The sequence below is a fragment of the Pseudophryne corroboree genome, chromosome 3 (genome assembly GCF_028390025.1).
Source record: "Pseudophryne corroboree isolate aPseCor3 chromosome 3, aPseCor3.hap2, whole genome shotgun sequence".
NCBI lineage: Eukaryota > Metazoa > Chordata > Amphibia > Anura > Myobatrachidae > Pseudophryne > Pseudophryne corroboree.
This window is the reverse complement of record NC_086446.1, coordinates 402,639,456-402,659,235: the sequence shown is the minus strand read 5'-3', so window position 1 is coordinate 402,659,235 and position 19,780 is coordinate 402,639,456. Positions and strand designations below refer to the sequence as shown.

The 19,780-nt window shown below is 45.4% G+C and overlaps 1 protein-coding gene across 5 annotated transcripts in view; it reads right to left on the bottom strand.

Annotated features, from left to right (window-relative positions):
• LOC135055731 (glycogenin-2-like) overlaps positions 1–19,780 on the bottom strand; it is a 59,734-nt gene that overhangs the window by 24,951 nt on the left and 15,003 nt on the right. For all 5 annotated transcript variants that reach the window (XM_063960128.1, XM_063960125.1, XM_063960126.1 and 2 more), the window contains exons 5-6: positions 14,688–14,850; positions 5,272–5,398 (exon numbers count right to left, since the gene is read on the bottom strand). In XM_063960128.1, the coding sequence (XP_063816198.1) occupies positions 5,272–5,398; positions 14,688–14,850 (290 nt within the window). The remainder of the gene's footprint in view (positions 1–5,271; positions 5,399–14,687; positions 14,851–19,780) is intronic.

Below are 19,780 nucleotides of genomic sequence, written 5' to 3'. Positions count from 1 at the left end.
TCCCCTTTATACGGCAATACTTCCATGTGCCGTTTGGAATCTGCATCACCTGACCACTGTCGTGTCCATAAACATCGTCTGGCAGATATGGACATCGCACTTACTCTTGATGCCAGAGTTTCGCATATATAGAAATGCATCTTTTAAATGCTCTATAGTCAATAAAATACTGTCCCTGTCAAGGGTATCAATATTTCCAGTCAGGGAATCCGACCAAGCCACCCCAGCGCTGCCCATCCAGGCTGAGGCGATCGCTGGTCGCAGTATAACACCAGTATGTGTGTATATACTTTTTAGGATATTTTCCAACCTCCTATCAGTTGGCTCCTTGAGGGCGTCCGTATCTGGAGACGGTAACGCCACTTGTTTTTATAAGCGTGTGAGCGCCTTATCCACCCTAAGGTGTGTTTCCCAACGCGCCATAACTTCTGGCGGGAAAGGGTATACCGCCAATAATTTTCTATCGGGGGAAACCCACGCATCATCACACACTTCATTTAATTTATCTGATTCAGGAAAAACCACATGTAGTTTTTTCACACTCCACATAATACCCTTTTTTGTGGTACTTGTAGTATCAGAAATATGTAACATCTCCTTCATTGCCCTTAACAAGTAACGTGTGGCCCTAAAGGAAAATACGTTTGTTTCTTCACCGTCGACACTGGAGTCAGTGTCCGTGTCTGTGTCGACCGACTGAGGTAAAAGGACGTTTTAACGCCCCTGACGGTGTTTTAGACGCCTGGACAGGTACTAATTGGTTTGCCGGCCGTCTCATGTCGTCAACCGACCTTGCAGCGTGTTGACATTATCACGTAATTCCTTAAATAAGCCATCCATTCCGGTGTCGACTCCCTAGAGAGTGACATCACCATTACTGGCAATTGCTCCGCCTCCTCACCAACATCGTCCTCATACATGTCGACACACAAGTACCGACACACAGCACACACACAGGGAATGCTCTGATAGAGGACAGGACCCCACTAGCCCTTTGGGGAGACAGAGGGAGAGTTTGCCAGCACACACCAAAAACGCTATATTATACAGGGACAACCTTTATATAAGTGTTTTTCCCTTATAGCATTTTAATATATATATACATATCGCCAAATAAGTGCCCCCCCTCTCTGTTTTAACCCTGTTTCTGTAGTGCAGTGCAGGGGAGAGCCTGGGAGCCTTCCCACCAGCATTTCTGTGAGGGAAAATGGCGCTGTGTGCTGAGGAGAATAGGCCCCGCCCCCTTTTCGGCGGGCTTCTTCTCCCGTTTTTCTGAGACCTGGCAGGGGTTAAATACATCCATATAGCCTCCAGGGGCTATATGTGATGTATTTTTAGCCAGAATAAGGTATTATACATTGCTGCCCAGGGCGCCCCCAGCAACGCCCTGCACCCTCCGTGACCGTTGGTGTGAAGTGTGTGACAACAATGGCGCACAGCTGCAGTGCTGTGCGCTACCTTCATGAAGACTGAAAAGCCTTCTGCCGCCGGTTTCTGGACCTTCAATCTTCAGCATCTGCAAGGGGGGTCGGCGGCGCGGCTCCGGGACGAACCCCAGGGTGAGACCTGTGTTCCGACTCCCTCTGGAGCTAATGGTGTCCAGTAGCCTAAGAAGCCAATCCATCCTGCACGCAGGTGAGTTGAACTTCTCTCCCCTAAGTCCCTCGATGCAGTGAGCCTGTTGCCAGCAGGACTCACTGAAAATAAGAAACCTAAAAACTTTTTCTAAGCAGCTCCTTAAGAGAGCCACCTAGATTGCACCCTGCTCGGACGGGCACAAAAACCTAACTGAGGCTTGGAGGAGGGTCATAGGGGGAGGAGCCAGTACACACCACCTGATCCTAAAGCTTTAGTTTTGTGCCCTGTCTCCTGCGGAGCCGCTAATCCCCATGGTCCTGACGGAGTCCCCAGCATCCACTTAGGACGTCAGAGAAACCTGACCTGCGCCCATGCCCTGGTGATCTAGTGGGATCGCCTGTACTGCCAGTGTCCACCGCCAGCGCGCGCGGCCCGCCTCCCACTGACCGCGCCAAATCGCGATAAAGTACGGGTCCCCCATTTACCACCTCCTGAAGCGCAGCCACGCGATCCTGGAGAGCCCCCGTCGTGTGTGCCTGACCATGAAGAAAACCGGAGCCTACTGCTGTAGTTACCCGGCAACCAGGGCTCGGGAGTGTACAGCGCCGCTGGGGAGAGCTGGAGCTGCAGCAGTGAATGTCTCTGACATGTAACACTGCTGCTGCCCTTGTAGTCTTCACTTTTTCTTCAAAAAAGCTCTTCTTAGGGCTGCCTGGAGCAGCCCCTCTGTTATGTGCCTGCTATCTGCAGCACGAACTACAAAACTGAGCTCCTGTGCAGGGAGGCGGGGTTATAGAGGAGGCGGCGCTATGCATTCTGGGAACAGTCAAAGCTTTTCAGCCTGTTGGTGCCTCGGATCAAGATCCTACTCTACACACCTATGTCTATTCCTTGTGGAGCCCAGTGTACTCCGCAGCAGAAAATCCAGCTGCCGATCAGGCTACCTAGCTCCAGTCCCAGCAGCTAAGCAAACCATCAGCAGCAACTGCCTGCTGGGCACATGCCACTACCAGTGGTGTTGTCCGGCAGCCAGAGGGTTAACAGCAGCTGCAACCCTGTAGCAGGTTCCGACGAAGGTCCGGGGTATGGTGGGATCTGGAGGGATGTGGCAGGATGCGACAGAGGCTGCAGGAAGCCTGGATCCTGGAGGCCCCCAAACCCAGTGCAGGGCCTCCCACCCATCGTGGCGGAGGAGTCATATCAGCAGGAGAGCCAACAGCTCTGCCGGGCCCTTAAAAAAGGAGGGGGTGTAACCAGGCTGCGTGCTCCACACAGTAGGGTGCCGGTGTCTAATCTGATGGGTGTGATCCCATTCCCATGTAGGGAGAGAGGACAGGCTGCCTCTCTCCCCAGCTCAGCAGACAGCAGTGTATGTTGGGCTGGCAAGAGAGGTTGCTGCAACAGCAGCCTGTCCTTTCTCTCCTTATCTGGCTCTCTGCAACAGGGAAGGGGGAGGAGGGGTAGTGGGCCCGGGCCACTTCAACAGCCCGGGTAAAGAGTACCCCCAATCCCCCCTCCTCTTGGTGCCACTGCATACCAGAGGCAGCAATCTGAATAGAATAGAGAGATTGTGGCCATTACCTGAGGTAGGATAGGCACTGAGGACTGTATATGAGGAGGAATTGTGGAGGATAGGGGCTGGGGAATAATCTAAGTGAGTGGGATCAAGGCAATTATCTGGAGAGAATAGAGACCAGGGCCTTTATCCAAAAAGGTTAGATCTCAGGCCCATAATCTAGACAGGGTAAGATCCAGAGTCATTATGTCAGGAGAATATGGACCAGAGCCACTATCTAAGGAGAATATGGACCAGAGCTATTATCTGAGAGATATGGACAGTATATGAAGGAAAAAGATTCAAAAGACAATGGGGGTCATTCCGAGTTGTTCGCTCGTTGCCGATTTTCGCAACGGAGCGATTAAGGCAAAAATGTGCATGTGCATGGTATGCAGTGCGCATGCGGTTAGTATTTTAGCACAAAACTTAGTAGATTTACTCAAGTCCGAACGAAGATTTTTCATCATTGAAGTGATCGGAGTGTGATTGACAGTTAGTGGGTGTTTCTGGGTGGAAACTGGCCGTTTTCTGGGAGTGTGCGGAAAAACGCAGGCGTGTCAGGGAAAAACGCGGGAGTGTCTGGAGAAACGGGGGAGTGGCTGGCCGAACGCTGTGCGTGTGTGTGACGTCAAACCAGGAACAAAACGGCCTGAGCTGATCGCAATCTGTGAGTAGGTCTGGAGCTACTCAGAAACTGCTACGAAATTTCTATTCGCAATTCTGCTAATCTTTCGTTAGCTATTCTGATAAACTAAGATACACTCCCAGAGGGCGGCGGCCTAGCGTGTGCAATGCTGCTAAAATCTGCTAGCGAGTGAACAACTCGGAATGACCCCCACTAGCCTAAGGATAATGCAGATCAGGGTCATTATTTGAAGAGAATATGGAGCAGGACTATAATAGGATACAGGTGGTGGGGGGTCGCAGATCTTGAGCCTATATCTACCCCCATCTTGTGACAAATTAAAAAAAAATCTCCCTCATTTAATGCAGTGGGTTGTCTAGTTCATAAAATGGTAAGCCTTGTTTGGCCGCCATATTCTTCCTATACACAGTGTTTGAATCAAGTCAGCCAAAATTTGAGAAATGCATTTTCCTTTCAAGGACAGATTTTCTTTACCAAAACCTACAATCTCGCTTTTTACTATTTTGGAAAGGTGGAATACTGGCAAAACAAGCACTATATGGTATTTCTTTATGGTGCTTGTAAGAAAAAAAAAAATGTGCAAATGTAGTAAAATGGCCTCAGCACAAAGGTGAGAAAGCACTCAGCAGCAAAGGATTTAATACAGCATATCATCACAGTAAGTAAAATTGAAATCTAAAATCATTAAATATACATTTATTTCAAGATATATTTTCTTAGGGTTTCTTACACTGAGATCTACCCTTACCTAATTGCTAGGAAGCCCTCCGGTCAAAGTCATTTTCTCTGTATGGCACTACAAGAAAAAAGTTTGATGCCCCTGCTCTACACCAAGATACAGGCCTACTTCCCCTGACCCTGAGTAGGCATGCTGCTCTATAAGGGTAGCACCAGGGAAGGATCTACACATTGTGGCGCCCAGTGCGAAAGTTTCCACTGGCGCACCCCCCCCCCCGCGGCAAAACAGGGGCGTGGCTTCATAGGGGAGGGTCGTGGCCACAATGATGCCCCCAGTAGCTGTGCCCCCAGATTTGCCCCAAGTAGTTGTGTCCCCCAGTTTATTTGCCCCCTGTCCCTGTTCCCCCTGTAAAAGAAAAATCACAATACTTACCTGCCTCGCTCCTGCTTCCGAACCGCTGCTGCCGCTGTCTCCAGGGGCCGGCTCCTCTCTATGGGAGAGACGTCATGACGTCTCTCCCATAGCAGCGCCGCACTGACACTAGGGGTCAATTTTGACCTCTAGCGTGAGTCAGCGACGTCGGCTGCAGTGGGCACACGCGGCGCTCACTGCAGCCGGGAGCGGGGGAGGATAATTAGTAGTGGCTCTTGCCGCGGCGGCGCCCTCAGGGTAGCGGCGCCCCGGGCAAAAAGCCTGCTTGCCCGTGGCAAGAGCCGCTACTGGGTAGCACAAAGTCTTAAGAAGATCATGTGCTTCCTTGTCTAACTTACAGAATTACCAATCATTTCATGGTCAATCAATGATACTTACTGCTTAAAGGCAGGCCTATATGTGTAAACAGAACTTATGCTTAAGTTATAGATGAAGGGCAAGTGCTTGCTGATGTCTGCTGTCGCCCAGTTACTGAAGAAACTATTCAAGAGGCCTTGGTCACCTCCTGTAGGAAACAATTAAAAACAGAAGTCGTTACATTAGAAAACTGCAATGTTCAAAATAGTAAATTTAAAGGAAACATTCTAATTATAAAAGTCTCTGTGTTTAATGCTGTTAACCAATTATATACAAAGGTGAAGACAGCATTTCAGCACGCTCACAATACTGTATATGTTTACCCCATTAGTTCACATTAATATGTTTTAAAATGATTGGGTCTATTTTTATTCACAAACAGAATTAATTTACTCCATTTCTTAAATACATTTTTATTGTACCCGGATAACCAGAAAATATGCTAGGTAAGTATCATTGCTAGGTAGTTCGTTTTGTGGTTTTGAATGTTGGAAAATGAAGGATATTATTGAGGCAGATCTCTACTAGGAAAATACTGTTCTATCAAAGCTTCCTCCCTCCAGGCTGAGGTCTTGTGGCAGGGATTCCCTACTGGAGAGACTGCACAACATCAGCTAATGCCTGGCTGACAGATGAGTCTGCAGTCACTGTTCACACTTGCCCTACAAGCTATGTTACTGTGGAATATATTCCCAGACCTCTGAAAGCAGGACTTGATGCTATGGTAAAGAAATATGTTAGTAGAGCTGAACTAATTAAAATGAGACATACTGTCCTCCAGATACCCCATAGCGATAGCCTAAAAAATGTAGCCATCTATGATCACTTGGATAAATACTTGATATTAATATTGTATCCAGCAAGCTATCATATTGATAAACAAGCAGAACCTTTATGGCCTGTGATAGCCACTGACCCACATCTTAATGTGCTTCATAATACCAATTAAAGTCAGGATACAAACGAGGCCCTGATATCAGGGATCTGGGAGTTAGGACTGTTATAACAGGTATGGGGTCTGTAAAATCCACACATTTCCTTAGTAAAGTGAAAACTGGATGTGTTTAGTGCCCTGTCTTACCTGCAGTTATCTACTATACATACTTGCTCTACTAGTGTTGTCATTTAACAGATTGTTTTTCCATGTGCTAAGACACATTTAGGAAAAACTGAGCACCGTTCAGCCAATCGTATTGCATTAGAGAAGAGCAATGGTGAGCAGCCTGTTGGTAGGCATTTTGTTAATGCCAGACAATTTAGCTGCCCTGACATACAGAATTATTGACTGTGTCCCACCAATCAGTTGTGGTGGCAATAGGGCAAAGAAACTTTTACAACTTGAGTCTAGGTTGATCTAGAGTCCCCTTCCGCCAAAGGTCTAAATGAAACTCTGGATCCCCAATGTTTTCTTTAAAATTGTGTTAGTTTTTGTAATTTTTCTGATGTATGTACTTTATTTATGCTTTTCATGAATGTATACTTTTGTATTTAGTTTTCTTCTTTTTGGCTTATTTAGTCTCTTTATCTGTTAACTTTTATTGGTGTCATTTCTGCAGTGTTTCCGGCATGTTTCTGTTGCCTTGATGATGGGCTCTAACTCTGATGATGTGCAATGGCGGTGACGTGGTGATGTGGTGACGTAGTTAATCGCGAGACAGCCACATCCACACTTGGTGGGGTATGTAAAGTAAGGAATATTTTTATCATTGTCCCTGATGAAAGATCCAATAAATCTGGATCGGACACGTTAAGGAACACAGTTACGTCCGACTTCCGGTGGGCAGACCAAGCTGATGGCCGCATCTTAATTGAGCTCTCCACTCCCGTTGTCCCTTGGAGTTAAATACACCCTCTAACGCCGAGACTAGTGCCCGAAATCACCACCCACGGATGTCGGAGATAGGGGTGGGCAAGAGGGCGAGGTTCCCAGCTCCCCACTGCCCTGTGTGCATCAGAATCGAGGCATATGGTGAGACATTACGCGGCAGGCTCACAGCCCCTATCTTTCCTCCACGCTGCTACTACCCAGCCGCCGCTTACACATCAGAGTGAATGCCCCTTACCTTCCCGTGGACGGGTGAAGCAGATTCGTCTGACCGGCATCCCGAGGCAGTGGCGTTGTCTCTCTGCTCCCCTCTGTCCCCCTGTCGCACTGCCAGAGAAAGCCTGATCCCATGCACCATCCTGCAGCTTCTGTTCTCCCCCCGCTCTGCTTCTATCCGGCTGCGGCACCAGAGGCAGGGAAGCTACCCCTCATCCTCAAACAGGTACAGTGGTTCAGGCTGACCGGCATCTCGCTGCAGGGGCATCAGACCTCCGCTCTCCTTTAACTCCCTGCCACTCTGCTATCTCACAGTGCATAGGAAGGAGCCTACCAGTGGGTGCCATCTTGCAGCCCCAGCTGTATTCTACCTCACCGCTGCTCCATAACAACCTTGGTGCCCAGGACGCAACTCCCTGCCCCTATATGAGACAGTGAATGTGTACTCAGTGGCCTGGTTTCACACTTGCCTCACTAGTGCAGGAGTTCACCACAGTCCTGGGGTGAAGGCAGACATATTGTCCTCTGCTGACACCTGGTATTGCAGGGAAGCGTCAAATTACTACTCCTGCTACATTGCTCAGAGTCAACTAGACGCGCATCCTCCTGGTAGCAGCATTACAGTTTTTAGCGTGTTTCTGCTGACCTCTCACTTCCAAATAATTGAATCCCAATTGTCATCACTTGTCTACTTTGGAATTCAGCTTTCCACGACGGCACACTGTCTCCTGCTAGTCGGGTCACATCATTACTAGATTCATATGGCTGTTTTTCGTCTCTGTCCAGCTTTTTTTCTAAAGTGCATATTATAAATATGTGACTCCTCCGTTACCAATCATTACTATGGATAAATTTGTCGCCAAACCTCTGCGAGGAGGCATGGTGGGACGGCTGCCAAAACACGAGAAACCATGTCCACAATATCATCAGTCACAAGTCCTCCCCTGTTGGTGATGATGTGTCACAAGGAGTACCTGATCCCTCTGTGTACAGTGTGGCATCTATGGCCAAAGCTTAGGAGATCTCTGATATACTGTCACCCCTACTTGACAAGAAACTGGCAGGCTTAAAGGACGCCATTGACTCCGCAGTGGCTAAACTCAAGGAGCATAGCACTCATTTTGAGGAGGCTGAACAATGCATCTCCAATATTGAGGACAACCTCGTTGCAGATAAAACCACCATCGCTTTCCAAGAAGCTTCTCTTGCAGTGATTCAAGATAAATTAGAGAATCTCGAAAACAGAAGTCGTCGCAATAACCTCCATCTGATTGGTCTTCCCGAGACAGTCAAGCAGAAAGGCCTGATGGATTTAGTTTCGTCATGGCTTCCAGAGGAATTTGGGTGTTTACCTGCTTCCGGCTCCAAGCTAATTGAAAGAGTGCGCCGCATTGGCCCGGATCATCAGGCTGATCGTCGCAGGCCCAGACCACTCATCTTTAAATTCTTAAATTACACAGCTAAAGTTTGCATGTTAAATGCCTACAGGAAGTCCTGTGATCTATCTTACAATGGTGACAAGCTCCTCTTGTTCCAACACTTTTCTTACCAAGTGGCAATGAAAAGGAAGGAATTCTCACCTGTTTGTAAATCCTTGTTTGATGCGGGTATACATTTTGCTCTCCTGTACCCGGCCAAATTGAGAGTTCATCATGATGGCAAGCAATATTTTTGCGAATCAGTTTCACCTAACAAATCATTCATTGCTTCTCTCTCAAACAGGCCACTCTCACCGTCTGATGCCATGGTACCATACTGATGAGAACTCACAAGTATACCCTCTATTCTGTGAACTGTAATGCATCTCCAAATGAAAATGTTGATGTTTTCTTCCTTTAAAGTTATTGTTTTATTACTATTGTCACTCTACTGCAAATTTTAAATGAGGAGGCTTGATTGCTTTCCTCTATTTTCTTCCCACTGCATATTTGCGTGGAGCTTTGCAGCTCCTTTTCCTTTTTCTCTCTCCTCTATAGTTTGATTCTGTATCTATACTGCTGTTTCTGTTCAGCTCCCCCTGGCCGTCTGTTTGGGTTCGTAACATTGCAAAACTAGTTAGAACTGCACTATGTATTTGTTCTTTTACACTTCCATTATTATTCAACATATGTCTATTGTTCTTTTTGGTGGTCTCCCTGCTAGCTGGGACGAGGGATATCACCTCTCTCATGTTTGAGCCTGGTTGTATGTTTAAAAAACTAGATATTGGTTAATATCACACGCACCAACAGCAGTGCTCACTACAAGGGAACACATTAAATTTCTTACCTGGAATATAGAAGGCCTTAATACCCCGCTGAAGCGGAAGAAAGTACTGCAACACTTAAAACGGTTCAAACCGGTTCAAACCAGATATTGCAGTACTACAAGAAACACATTGGAAAGACGGAGATTCTAACAGTCTTAAAGATGTTGGTTCTCCGACTACTTTTCAGCTTCTTATTAACGGCGTAGGTTGCTTCTTATTATCAGTAAGTCTATACAATACACGGTGTTAGATTGTGTGATCCAGAAGGACGATTTATATTCGTAAAATTAAGATTGGAAGGGGAAGTGTACACAATAGTAACGTTATATGCTCCAACTGGCCCAAACAGTGTCTTTTTTACAGAGGTTTATGCCAAATTTCAGGACTGGGCGGCAGGACATATAGTTATTGGAGGGGACTTTAATACCACCCTAAACCAGTCATTGGACAAATCGAAAAATGCCACCCGTACCTCCCCACCGGCAACTCTAGCCTTATTAATGAAGTACCTGGATCTTTCTGACCCTTGGAGGTTTCAACACCCGGTAGGAAGAGAATACACTTTTTATTCCCATCCACATCACACCTCTGCCAGAATTGATTTTTGGCTTATCCCCACGTCGCTACTAGTCAGAGTGCGTCACTCAAAAATTGAGAATATTGCTATTTCAGATCACGCCCCGACATGGTTTACACTGCAGCTTCACTCTCCTAAATTATTCTCTTTTAATTGGAGGTTCCCATTATACGGAATAGATTCCCCAGACTTGAAGCTGTCCCTTGAACAGCATTTCTTAAACTACATAGATGATAACATCCAACATTTAGAGGACATTAACTTATTTTGGGCAGCATCCAAACCGTTACTTAGGGGTCATATTATTGCATATGTCTCAGCTAAACGTAAGGCTCTGAACACATGGCTGAAAGATCTTACTCCAATGTATTATGTAATGACACTCCAGTAAAAATCATCAACTATATGTCAACACAAAATCAATGTATGACTCCTTATGTACTGAGAGGGTACAGGATTCGTTAGACTACCAAAAAAAAGGTGGGGTAACAAAGCCAATTAATTGTTGGCTTCTGTAGTCTGGCGCCAACAACCACAAACCCATATACCGAAAATTATATCAGATGAAGGACAATTGACATCAGCTCCTGACATTGCCGATTACTTTTTAAACTATTATAAGCACATCTATACCACAGCCCCTGACAATCCTATGCTAGGTATGGATTTTATTAGACAAGCTGGGGTTCAGACATTGACTGAGGCTGAAGATGAAGCTCTGGTAGACCCTATCTCGGAACAAGAACTTGTTTCCGCTATTTGTAGATTGGCTAATGGCAAGGCCCCCGGGTCCTGACGGATTAAGCACCGAATATTACAAATTATTGTCCCCACATTTATTACCGCATCTTCTGAGTCTGTTTAATTCCATACTATCAGGTGACCGCTCTTCCCCCGAATCAAGCCAGGATCATAATTTTGCCTAAACCAGGTAAAGACCCCAAACTAGTTAAATCACTAGTTAAATCATACCGCCCTATATCCCTTTTAAATCAAGATCTTAAATTGCTGACTGCTATTATAGCGAAACGGCTGCAGGTTCTATTACCCAAATTAGTGCATCCCTCCCAAGCTGGCTTTGTAAAAGGTCGTTCTTCGGTTCATAACATACGGCAAGTGGTAGCTGCCCTGACCCGGTCTATGACCGATCCAGAAGGCAAGTCCCTCTTAGTTAGCTGTGATGCAGATAAAGCTTTCGACAGGGTTTCATGGGCGCATTTGCTCCGTGTGCTGCAAATGCAAAACTTTGGGGTGGGATTTGTTGCCCTGTTTCGTACCTTATACACTTCTCCTATGTCCTACTTAACCTTAAGCACTTCCAATGTCACTTTATATCTGGGCACTAGGCAGGGCTGCCCACTCTTCCCCTTTTTGTTTAATTTAGCGATAGATCCTTTAATTCGTATGTTTCATCTACACACTCTTTGGCATGGGATAGACATAGGACCAAATGTATTGAAAGTCTCAGCTTATGCTGATGACCTCCTTTTATATTTTACGAATCCTCAAGAGGCATTTCCAGGTTTTTTGCAAATATTGCTTGATTTTGAAAAGGTTTCTGACTTTCTTATAAATAAATCAAAAACCAAAGCATTAGCTCTATATGTGGGTGCAAAAGAGAACTGGGCAGAAGGCTTTCCATTTCTATGGGCAGATTCCTCACTTGTGTACTTAAGCCTGAATATACAGTGAAACCGGCAGACCAGTATAAAGCCAACTTCCCTGAACTGATTACCCGCACACTATCAGACCTTCAATCTTGGAAACATTTGCAGAAATCTTATATAGGCAGATGCCACTTAATCAAGATGATATCGTTCACCCAACTGTTGTATGCTATACAAATGCTTCCTGTTATGCTGACGGACTCTGATCTGAAAATATTGAATAAAGCTTTCAGTATTTTTAGTTGGGAAGGGAAAAAGCCCAGAATATCGATGTTCAAACTATGTCAATCACCCTCCCTGGGTGGCATAAATCTGCCTTGCAAACGCAGCTATATGTTAGCGGCGAACTATCGTTACGCAGTAGACTGGATTAACACTACCAGTAATTATGTAAACACTGATATGGAACAAGCTTTCTGTCCGGACATACCTTTACCCGGTTTGCTACATCTGAAACCTTCTGTATATCCCTCTCACATAGCTAATAATTTATTACTTACAATTACTTGTATCGCCTGGCGGTTATCTCGCTCCAACATGGGACTTTCATCATATAATACTTTATTCTTGCCGCTTTTCCATAATATTACCATGCACAGCCCACTATCACAATACTCCCCATTGTCTATAGCCTGGACCGGAGAAGGGCTTTGCTTACTTTTCCATGATTTAGAAAAAGATGGTCAGAAAATATTATCTTTCCAACAACTACAAGATAAATACCCAAACTTACCAATACCCTGATATGTGTATATCAAGTAAGAAGCTATGTTTCTAGTATTCTTTCCCGATAACGTCACCCTGAATGAATTCAATATGTTGATTACTCATGCTGATGGCAGAGTATACAATACGTCACTATTATATACATACTGTATATCAAAAGACAAATTACTTTGGAAGGTTTACAGGGAGGGATGGCAAAATGGACCATAGACTTGCCCAATGACCCCTTGAGACCATCCTTTCTGCATTCAAGCGATTAAATAAAACTTTGAATTCAGCTTCCTACATAGAGATGCAATATAAATTATTGCATCGAGCATATTATACCCCAAAACAACATTTACTAATGGGTGCCTCCACAGACTCAAAGTCTTTTAAATGTGCAGTTCCAGATGCGGACTTGTATCACTGTATGTGGAGCTGCCCTGAGGTTCACAAATTTTGGATGATAAGTCAATACATAAAGGATACTTACGGTATCTCTATTACCCCAACTCGTGAATGGGCTTTGTGGGATATATATTTGAATCCCCCTGGGAATAGGACACCATCGGGGATTACTCTTAGCTAAATTAGCTGCGGCGGGACAGAAGACTATTTTATCATAATGGATTCAGTCAGATACACTAACGTTCTCATTGTTTATACCTAGGGTTTCATATTTATTTTCGATGGATTGGCTTGAAATGTCACTCAATAAAGAGAAACGGACTGATACATTTTTCAACATATGGTTGCCTCATGTGAAATCTCTCCTCCCTTCACTAAAAACCACATTACGTAACTTCATGGTACAATCTTGAGGTGCTCACAACTGGCGCCCAGCCTTTCTAACTAAGCTCAGTTTGGATGATTTGTATTTGTTACAATATTTAATATTAAGGCCTATACCCTGTATATTGTATCTTTTATATTTTCCATAATACATTATCCGAACTCACCTTACTACTGTTCATATTAATGTGCTCCTGTTACATGCTGTAATCTAACTGTATTTATGTGTAAAATTGTATTAATGATTATATGTTACATACATGTGCAGTTCTTCAATAAAATACTGCTTAAAAAAAAAAAAAAAAAAAGGAACACAGTCCCTGGATGTTATCTGCCTGACCTGTGCGAGTTCCACAGGTTTTTTTTAAATTGTGACATAAAAAAAACACATCAAAACACAATTGACAAATGACATTGAGCCATTGAAGGTAAAACATATGCCAGTACTGTCATTAATTAGATGAAACAATCAGTAAGGGAGATACAGGGCAAAACAGATAGATGAACAGAATTGCAACGGCAAAAAGTAGCATCCATCTATTGACCAGGATGAAGTGGGCAAATGTGAACACCAACGGGACACAAAATAAGGCAGTGTAGGGCCTTGCTCCAGAGCAGGCAAGTCAAACTCATGGTCAGCTAGCTGTTGTGAAACTACAAGTCCCAGCATACTTTACCAGCTAATCAGTGGAAGGTATGCTGGCAAAGCATGCTGGGACTTGTAGTTTCACAACAGCTGGAGGGCCACGAGTTTGACATGCCTGCTCCAGAGCATATTGTGAGGCCTGCCATAGGAACCAGACCATATCAAATTTAATGGGACACTTCCTCTAACATACATGAAGCATTCATATTGGATTGTAGAATTGACCAGGTTTATCTCACAACATGGTTACTCTTAAAGCGCTCAAACTGGTCATTTTTCGCTCATTTCAGCTCGTCAACCCAGGGGGGTGCAAGCTGAAATGCAGGCACTGGAAGTGGATCGCGCCCCAAATGGAGCAACAAAATAGCTCCGTTGGGCGCCATCTACTGGTTGCTGGCGCTGTAAACAATTAAGTATCGCACTTAGACTTCAAGGTTTCCACTTCCTAACTCTTAAACATACCTACTAAAACAATTAAATAACCAACGGGGGACACATAATATTAGTTATAAAAAGTAAGACCATTACAGACTTTCAAACTTTTACAGTAATATAGTCTTGATCCTACAATAAACATAAAAGACACAATGGCACGTTGACAGCCTGTAGATTTATTTTATACATATATACTATTCCAATAAGAGAACCAATTTACAAGGACAAAGGGTTAGAGATGGGGCAGGGAATTGTATACAACAAAAGTAATAGATCAATCGTTATAAAGCATTCTATGAAATACTATTGTATTGAAGACTTACCATCAAAGCTTCCATGATCTTCTGCATACTGGAGAAGACAGTTAAATGTCTCAAGGGATGGTCTGAAGACAAACACGCCACTGTTAAAACAGTCTGGCCAACCGGAATCAGGAGAAGCTGAAAGTTCATCCCGATCAAATAGTTCATCAATGTTCCGAAGAGCCTAAAACAAACAAGAGATACAGTTTTAATTGCTTTTATTCCCTGGTAAACAGATATTAATTAAAAATATGAGTAGTTCCCATGTAATGTGACTGATACTAAACACCTATAACGTTTCTGTTCAATCATAATACTATGATTTCCGATTATACAATTTAAACTTTTGCATGCTTTTTAGCCATGTCTCATGGAAACACAGACTTTGACAGCAGCTAAGAACCACTTGGCCCATCTAGTCTGCCCTTTTTTTAACAATATTTTTTATCTCAAAACTTATTTGATCCTTTTTTCTTTGTAAGGATATCCTTATGTCTATCCCATGCATGTTTAAATTGCTTTACTGTCTTAGCCTCTACCACCTCTGATGGGAGGCTTGTCCACTACCGTTTCTGTGAAGTAATTTTTCCTCAAATTTCTCCTGAACCTCCCCCCCTCCTGTCTCAGTGCATGTCCTCATATCCTATTGCTTCTTTTCATTTGGAGTATGTTTCCCTCCTGGACTTTGTTAAAACCCTTGATATATTTAAACGTTTCTATCATGTCCCCCTTTCCCTTCCCTGCTCCAAACTATACATATTGAGATTTTTTAGTCTTTCTGGGTATGTTTTGTGATGTAGGCCATGCACCATTTTAGTTGACCAGCGAATGGTATTCCCACTAGGATGGTGGTCCATGCCACCACCCGATGGGGAATATAATAGTGTCGAAATCCTGACTGCCGCCCGGTATTCCCACTAGGGTGGTGGTCCACGCCACCACCCGAGGTGAAATATATTAGTGTGGCGAACCGAGCCTGTAGGGGGTAATTCTGAGTTGATCGCAGCAGGAACTTTGTTAGCAGTTGGGCAAAACCATGTGCACTGCAGGGGAGGCAGATATAACATGTGCAGAGAGAGTTAGATTTGGGTGGGTTATTTTGTTTCTGTGCAGGGTAAATACTGGCTGCTTTATTTTTACACTGCAATTTAGATTGCAGATTGAACACACCACACTCAAATCTAACTCTCTCTGCACATGTTATATCTGCCTCCCCTGCAGTGCACATGGTTTTGCCCAACTGCTAACAAAGTTCCTGCTGCGATCAACTCAGAATTACCCCCGTAATGCGGTGAGTGCAGAGAGCCTGCAAGGGGACTCCCTGCGCTCCATGCCGAGATTTTGACTGTCGGGATTCCGGTGTCAGTATTTCGAATGCCGGGATCCCGACTGTCGAGAAATCCTACTAAATCCGGTTCATGTATGTTGTTTTGTACAGTGGGTGTCTTTGTTTATTCATGACATCTACAACAAAGTTTCAATGGGTGTCTCCAGTGCATAGCCAGAATATGCTGTGCACTAAACACTGGTGACCTGATTTGGAGATGTAGGTAAACTCAATGGTTTATGTATATCTCTAATGGTGGGGCTGCCGCGCTTGCGCAGAAACTGTTATGTGCATGTTCCAAACGGGTCCTGCGTGCTCGCATGCAGTGCCCCCAAGCTGCAAGCCTGACTGACAGGCTGCCGGGATTTGGGGATAGGGGTGGGCGGAGCTGACCAGCATTCCCGAAAATGGGGCTGTGCATATTTTCATACAGCAGCCGCGTCCAAAGATGCAGCTGCTCTACAAGCTATGTCCATGTCTGAATTAGGCCCTGTATACACTAGCTGCATAGTCATTGCTGCTACCATGGTAACAGAGATCACCATCGGAGGATTAGAAATAGCAGCATGCATGATACTGTGCCCAGCAACTGAATTCATTATAGGGTAATCAGCAAAACTTGTAAACGTCGCTTTGTGATGATTCATCAATAACACAATGTAATTTCCCATTGCTTTCACAAATGTGTCACTTGTGGATATATTGGACTGTGTGTATACTAACTGAGACACATTCAATGGGCCATGACTAACAATATCATACAGTTAATGCTACCTGATGTAAGATTACTTATTCAGCACACTTTATACATTTTTTTTTTTTAAATATCTTTTATTTAGACATTATGGGCCAGATGCATCATCGCTTGGAAAGTGATAAAATAAGATTTTACTTACCGGTAAATCTATTTCTCGTAGTCCGTAGTGGATGCTGGGGACTCCGTAAGGACCATGGGGAATAGACGGGCTCCGCAGGAGACATGGGCACTTTAAGAAAGAATTTGGATTCTGGTGTGCTCTGGCTCCTCCCTCTATGTCCCTCCTCCAGACCTCAGTTAGAGAAACTGTGCCCGGAAGAGCTGACAGTACAAGGAAAGGATTTTGGTAATCCAGGGCAAGATACATACCAGCCACACCAATCACATCGTATAACTTGTGATAAACGTACCCAGTCAACAGTATGAACAAAAACAGAGCATCAGTACAACCCTGATGCAACTATAACATAACCCTTATTGCAGCAATAACTATATACAAGTATTGCAGAAGAAGTCCGCACTTGGGACGGGCGCCCAGCATCCACTACGGACTACGAGAAATAGATTTACCGGTAAGTAAAATCTTATTTTCTCTAACGTCCTAGTGGATGCTGGGGACTCCGTAAAGACCATGGGGATTATACCAAAGCTCCCAAACGGGCGGGAGAATGCGGATGACTCTGCAGCACCGATTGAGCAAACACAAGGTCCTTCTCAGCCAGGGTATCAAACTTATAGAACTTTGCAAAAGTGTTTGAACCTGACCAAGCAGCCGCTCGGCACAGCTGTAATGCCGAGACCCCTCGGGCAGCCGCCCAAGAAGAGCCCATCTTCCTAGTGGAAAGGGCCTCACTGATTTTGGCAGCGGCAATCCAGCCGCAGAATGAGCCTGCTGAATCGTATTACAGATCCAGCGAGCAATAGTTTGCTTTGAAGCAGGCGCCCCAAGCTTGTTGGAAGCATAGCCGTTCTGGCTACATAAACCTTCAAAGCCCTGACCACATCAAGTAACTCGGAATCCTCCAAGTCAGTAGTAGCCACAGGCACCACAATAGGTTGGTTTATATGAAAGGATGAAACCACTTTCGGCAGAAACTGTGGGCGGGTCCGCAATTCTGCTCTATCCGCATGGAAAACCAGATAGGGGCTTTTATGTGACAAAGCCGCCAATTCCGACACACACCTAGCCGAAGCCAAGGCTAGTAGCATGACCACCTTCCACGTGAGATATTTCAGTTCCACCGTTTTGAGTGGTTCAAACCAGTGTGATTTCAGGAAACTCAACACCACGTTAAGATCCCAAGGTGCCACTCGAGGCACAAAAAGGGGCTGAATATGCAGCACTCCCTTTACAAACGTCTGAACTTCAGGTAGAGAAGCCAGTTCTTTTTGAAAGAAAATGGATAGGGCCGAAATCTGGACCTTAATGGAACCCAATTTTAGGCCCAAAGTCACTCCCGACTGTAGGAAATGAAGGAAACGGCCCAGCTGGAATTCCTCCGTAGGGGCATTCCCGGCCTCACACCAAGCAACATATTTCCGCCATATACGGTGATAATGTTGAGCCGTCACGTCCTTCCTAGCCTTTATCAGCGTAGGAATGACCTCATCCGGAATGCCTTTTGCTGCTAGGATCCGGCGTTCAACCGCCATGCCGTCAAACGCAGCCGCGATAAGTCTTGGAACAGACAGGGCCCCTGTTGCAACAAGTCCTGTCTTAGAGGCAGAGCCCACGGGTCCTCTGTGAGCATTTCTTGCAGATCTGGATACCAAGTCCTTCTTGGCCAATCCGGAACAATGAGTATTGTTCTCACTCCTCTTTTTCTTATGATTCTCAGCACCTTGGGTATGAGAGGAAGAGGAGGAAATACACAGACCGACTGGAACACCCACGGTGACACCAGTGCGTCCACAGCTATCGCCTGAGGGTCTCATGACCTGGCGCAATACCTCTGTAGCTTTTTGTTGAGGCGGGATGCCATCACGTCCACCTGTGGCAGTTCCCACCGACTTGCAATCTGCGTGAAGACTGCTTGATGAAGTCCCCACTCTCCCGGGTAGAGGTCGTGCCTGCTAAGGAAGTCTGCTTCCCAGCTGTCCACTCCCGGGATGAACACTGCTGCCAGTGCGCTTACGTGATTCTCCGCCCAGCTAAGAATTCTGGTGGCTTCTGACTGAATCAGAACCAGTTGGTCGTGAAGCAGGGTCTCCGCTTGACATAGGGCATTGTATACGGCCCTTAATTCCAGGATGGTGATGTGAAGGCAAGTCTCCTGACTTGACCACAGACCTTGGAAATTCCTTCCCTGTGCGACTGCTCCCCACCCTCGGAGGCTTGCATCCGTGGTCACCAGGACCCAATCCGGAATGCCGAATCTGCGGCCCTCGAGAAGGTGAGCACTCTGCAGCCACCACAGGAGAGACACCCTGGCCCTGGGGGATAGGGTGATTAACCGATGCATCTGAAGATGTGATCCGGACCACTTGTCCAGTAAGTCCCATTGAAAAGGTCCTCGCATGGAACCTGCCGAAGGGAATGGCCTCTTATGATGCCACCATCCTTCACAGCACTCGAGTGCAGTGATGCACTGACACCTGTTTTGGTTTTAATAGGTTCCTGACCAGTGTCATGAGCTCCTGAGCTCTCTCTATCGGGAGATAAACCCTTTTCTGGTCTGTGTCTAGAATCATGCCTAGGAAAGGCCGATGAGCCGTAGGAACCAACTGCGCCTTTGGAATATTTAGAATCTAGCCGTGTTGCCGTTACACTTCCAGAGAAAGTGATACGCTGTTCAGCAACTGCTCTCTTAATCTCGCTTTTATGAGGAGATCGTCCAAGTACTGGATAATTGTGACACCTTGCTTGCGCAGGAGCACCATCATTTCCGCCATTACCTTGGTGAAGATTCTCGGGGCCGTGGGTAGACCAAACGGCAACGTCTGAAATTGGTAATGACAATCCTGTACCGCAAATCTGAGGTACGCCTGATGAGGTGGATAAATGATGACATGAAGGTATGCATCCTTTAT